The sequence below is a fragment of the Nanorana parkeri genome, unplaced genomic scaffold (genome assembly GCF_000935625.1).
Source record: "Nanorana parkeri isolate BGI_ZX_2015 unplaced genomic scaffold, ASM93562v1 scaffold1154, whole genome shotgun sequence".
NCBI classification, from domain to species: Eukaryota; Metazoa; Chordata; class Amphibia; order Anura; family Dicroglossidae; genus Nanorana; species Nanorana parkeri.
Window position 1 is genome coordinate 154,964 of NW_017307422.1, and position 5,408 is coordinate 160,371.

Here is a 5,408-nt window from a genome sequence, read left to right on the forward strand (position 1 = left end):
GGGGTATGGAGGACCAGAGCTACGAGACAATGCTACTAAATTTAAACATGTTCACATTAGAGGTGAGGAGATTAAGGGGGGATATGATTTCCATGTACAAAATGTTCAATGGTGGTAGCAACATTAGCGATAAACTGTTTAAAATTAACTCCGTTACAAAAACTAGAGGCCACCACCTAAAATTGGTGGAAAAAAAATTCCAGCACAAGGGGCGAAGGGGGTTCTTCACAGTAAGATCAGTTAGGGTCTGGAACTCACTGCCACAGGCGGTGATTTCAGCAAATAATGTGGAATTGTTCAAGAAACTTTTGGACGATTTCTTAAGGGACCGTAATATACAGGGGTACAGGTACTCCTAGAATGAGATCCTGATAGGTTGGACTTGATGGACTAATGTCTTTATTCAACCTCAAATACTACGTAACTATGAATCTCCTTCCTTTTTTTTTTTTTTCTTTTTTCCATTCAGCCCACATTCAAAGAATAAAATGGCAACTTGTGTACCCAGTTTTAGACACAAAGTATGTTAATTGCAGGATCATATGATCAAAATAAGGGGGCGGGGAACCTAAAAAAACTAAAGTAATGTAACCGCAATATCTAGGCATAAAAACAATGCACTATATTTTTATGTTAAGTACTTTAATACTGTTACATCCTGCTCAAGTTATATAAGGTATTCATATCTCTTAGCTGCAGTTCATCCCTTTTCAGTGCAAGTTTTTTTTTTTTCCCCCTCCAAATGGCTTGGAACTGCCTGAGTGGAGCAGAGGTATGTCGAATATTGTCAAACTGTCTGAATTATTCACCAAGACTTTTTATGTCAACATCACTACTTAACCATCAAACAAAATTGGAAAATATTATAGTCTCACCAAGCACAGCCTTTTGCTGTTTAAGGTTCATGTCAACAAAATATCTAGTCTGTATTAGTGTTATAAATTTGTGCGTTTCTTAAGTATTCTCATTTTGGGTTCACGTAGCACATGCAGCTCCATATGTATGCAATAATGGTAGATTGTAGACTGTTTTGTAAATCATTTTTCACATTCCTTTTGGTTTTGTTTTTTTAAAGATAATATTCAAAAGCATCTGAGTGCCACTAAAACGCTTGTAGAAGAGGCCATTCCACGCTCATGTGATGAAAGCATAGATTTGCTGGCCACAATTAAGAGTTTGGAAGATATTGCACTTAAGACGGATACAGAGCTTTCAAGGTATGTTAAAGGGTCACTTAACCAAAAAGTGGGGTTTTAGTTCAAGGTGAAGTTTAGTGAATTGATTCAGCCTCTGGATTATTATGTCTTTGACAACTCCAACAGCATGATCTCCCTGCCATAATTCCTAACTATTCCTTATAACCTGGGAATTGTGACATTCTGGCCTACTTTCAGATGTTCCAGCTTCCCCTATTGCCTTCTTCGTTATATAAAACAATAAATAATTTAAACGGAAAAGTGAGAATCTCTTATAAATGGCCACAGTAAGTGTGTGAAACTCAAGCACAGATATTTTAACAATCATCCTCAAGACATGGCAGAAATGGTCAGTTCAGGGAACTGTAGAACTGTTGTGAAACATAGCCTGAGCATTTCAGGAATATTATACGGCTATATAATATTTGCTCGCGTTTGGCGCTGACCCCTCGTCCCTACTACCAGACCAAACTCCACGAATGTATTGAGTCCACAAAACTCCCCTCCTTGCCTTGGTCTGCCACTGATGCTTCATTGTCTCCTTTTACCTCTCTTGAAATCTAACATACTACAGTATATCTTCCCTGCCGTTGAGTAAAAGTCCAGGCCCTGATGGGTTCACCCATGCCTTTTTATAAACACTTTAAACGAGTCTCATCTCAGACATCCTGTCCTAGACCAGCACCAGAGGCCAACATCACACTGATTCCCAAAGAGCAAAAAGAGATGATATTTTCTTCAGTGGTTTAATAGTTTAGATAAATGATCACAATGTAGAATTTAAGACCGCCCAGGCCTGCAGACTTAAATTAACACCTAACTGCCAACAAAAAATTTCCGACCGGAACCTATAGGTTTGTGATTGTAGATGAGAGTAATGTCACCTCAAACTATGGAAGAACCCTCGCATACCGTGCAACTACAACTCTCCAAGGAAGGAGAGGCCTTTGCAATCAGAATCAGCTGGTCCATATTACCCGTTGCCACTTCAAAAGACAAGAACTCTCTCCAAAGGTGACTTACCAAAGGGGGGATAAGTTTGTCCCAAACCTTTCCTCTAAAAATTGAGCAGCCTGAAAAATTTACTGGCTGTTTGTCTGGAGATTGTATTCGGACACAGTGTTTATGGAATTTCCGACATTCTTCCACCAACATGATAAATCAATACTGCCCAAAACTAAAATGTAATTGTTTTTCTGCCTTTTTATTTCATAGCAAATAGCCAAACTTCTGTTTTGCCATTTTTTCCTTTTCTCCTTTTTTTTGTAATTTTTACCTCTGTGCCACTGCCCACCTAGAAATATTAAATTATTAAAAAAAAATCCTTCTGTATACTAAGCTAAGAAATAATGCTCCTAGAGAGTTTGTTGAATTTTATTACTAGGAATGCACCGATACTAGTATCTGTGCCGATGCCGAGTATTTGGGCAAGTACTCGTACTTGCTCAAATGCTCCGATGCCTAGCCCGATACTTGCACTACCAGTATAAGGACGAGTGATGAGGGAGCATGGAGTCGGCTTCCCGGCCAATCAGGAAGACAGGCGCTGCATCATTACACGGTGCCCGGCTTTCTGATTGGCCAGAAAGCTGGATCCATGCTTTCTCATCACCTGGTGACAAGGAAGCATGGAGACGGCTTACCTGCTAATCGAGAAGCCAGGTGGCGAGTCATTACACGCCACCTGGCTTCCTTAATGGGACTTCCGGTATTCGGTATCGGCGAGTGCCGGGAAAAAAAATATCAGTACTAGGTACCTAAAAACTGGTATTGGTGCATTCCTATTTATTTCTAATGCTAATTTACTTGATTGTGAGTTCACTGTAAAGCTTCTTTACAACAATAATCTGTGGCACTGCCAACACTTCCAGGCATATACACCAGTGCTACTGCTCTATGACACTTTGATTAAGGCAGAAGCAATTTGCGGTCCTGGGCATCCCACATGTTGCCCTTTACTAGTCTACTCTCTTAGCTCATATCTTTAGCTGGATTTCCCACAGCAAGACAAATTATGGGTCAGAATAGCAAACATGCTATCTCATATACCTCTCATCTCACTGACATGGGTGCAGGCTCAAGATTGACCAGCACTCTCTTTCCTGCCTGCATCCCTCCTCTGTTTTGTGGTTTGGGACTATGTGATTAGACACACTATATAATTGTTTTCATATGGGTCAAATAACCCCAAGTTTTAGAAACTCAGTCTTTCCACCGAGTTGTCACTGTGCCTTGTACCTCTATTGGTTTTGTGGGTATCCCTTTCCTATATCAAAAGCATTGTCCACCAACTGCTTAATACACACCGGGACTTAGACCCTTGTCCTGGCTGTTGGTTACAATATTCCCAAATACAGGGATTCATTGATCAACTTAAAAAATTGAGGCAAGATCTGTAGAGATTTTACATAATTAGAAGACCTATGTCTCCATAAAGGACCGTTTCCGCTCCTTTCATTGCTTTGTGACCCTGCTGCACCATGCTGGTTCTAAGCTCCTCACCTTTATGTGAGAATTTGGAGAAAGGAATTGGGTAGATAGTTACGGGAAATGGATCTTCAAACGTCATTCACATTCCCTCACAAGCCCCGTATAGGAGGTATAAACCAAAGATGAGGTTGCATAAATCAAGATGAGCAGCATAATAGCCAGACCTCTTGTATGTTTAAGGTCACGGTATTGTATTTGTTATGTCAGGTTTTTTCATATCCTGAATGATTGCATAACACTACAGCCATAAACTAGAACAGTCTGTAATGCAACCGAGGATTGTTTTACAGTTAACTGGTGGGGATTGTGGAAACCGTTACAAGGACATCAAATAGGGAGGTAGTGTAGTTCCTCCCTACTTACAAGTAGATTTAATAGAGAAGTGAGAGGGCATGAATACCAACCACAGACACGAGATGGCAGCTGTTTCAGGCATCTCATGTCTGTGGGTAACCTAATGTGTAAAAAGGTTCAGGTGGGGCCAAGCTAATGTATCTAGCTGAAAACCATTGCACCATCTTTATGTGAATGCATTTTGTAAATATAAATGATCATTCTTACACTTTGTTACAGGAGTTTACACCAGATCCTAGATTTGTCATCCAAAGTGAACAAAGAAATGTCTTTACAGAGCCAGAAGTTGGTGGAAGAAAACTGTGAAGTTGATGTCATGAAGCAGTGGTATTTTGACCAAGCCATTTCTTAGCTCGCCACAGCAAATACACCATATAAATGTGTGCACTTCATCTACAGCACTTTGTCAACGTCTTTTAAAAATTGGAAAAAGATGTTCATGTTACTAGATATTATCTCTAGGGAAGGTTTTTTTTTTTAAGTTGTTCACCCCAGATAAAAGGTTTTAAAAATAACATAGCAGAGAAAGATGCTAATCTGTATATATAAATGTTTTGCTGTGCATCGGTCCTAAACGCTTCATGAAAATTGTGTTAGAATAAAGCTGGCCAGCCAAATTAAATTTTAATGTACAATCTCCTTTTAGATTGACAACAACTATTTAGTGTCAGAACCTAAACATTCCATTCAGTTTATATTTATTCAGATAAACCACACACTGTAGTTGGTAAATTTAATGGAGATTGTACAATTGGATTGCAATGTGTGGCCTCCCTGCGTTTGTTAGATTGTTGCATTTGTTCTAGAGCTACATATAGATATCCTTGATTATATCGTAAACATATTTGTTAGGTTTTTACATTACTTGGGAAGAACACTACGTAAGACAATAGGCTCATTTCTCAAAGTTAACATACCAGGATAAGAATCCTTGTTTTCAAAAAGTGTCCAATGAGTTTTAAAAATTACAGTGACGCAGCTAAAATATAGATCCTTATCTTTGTGATAAAGCTTAGTGAATTGAGCCTACTTAGGCTTATTTATGAAAGTAGAGGGCCAGGCACAGTGCCAATTTTGCAGCATAACACTGCTATGCCCTTTGTCGACTTCAGATGTTGGAGGACTACCAACCTAAATGAAGTCTATCTGGTAGCATTCTCTATAGTAAACTGCCAGTGTTTTGCAGGGCACCTTTATTGGTAGAGCAGAGAGTGACATTATAACTGCAGTCTCCTTGGCATCTTGGAGAAAGGCCTACCCTTTGGAGCAGTGATAGCAGAACTGGAGGAAGGGAGCACCTTATGAACTTGGGGGTCAGTATGGGCACCCACTTCCTGTGGAATACAGTGTGTGTTGGTTCTATTTTAT

At 39.5% G+C, this 5,408-nt stretch overlaps 1 protein-coding gene across 1 annotated transcript in view; it reads left to right on the forward strand.

The window, feature by feature from the left end:
- Positions 1–4,402, forward strand: part of HAUS8 (HAUS augmin like complex subunit 8) — a 38,072-nt gene extending 33,670 nt beyond the window's left edge. Inside the window, exons 10-11 of the mRNA XM_018568207.1 lie at positions 1,076–1,217; positions 4,260–4,402. Of these exons, the coding sequence (XP_018423709.1) occupies positions 1,076–1,217; positions 4,260–4,392 (275 nt within the window). The 3' untranslated portion in view covers positions 4,393–4,402. The remainder of the gene's footprint in view (positions 1–1,075; positions 1,218–4,259) is intronic.
- The last annotated feature ends 1,006 nt before the right edge of the window (positions 4,403–5,408 follow it).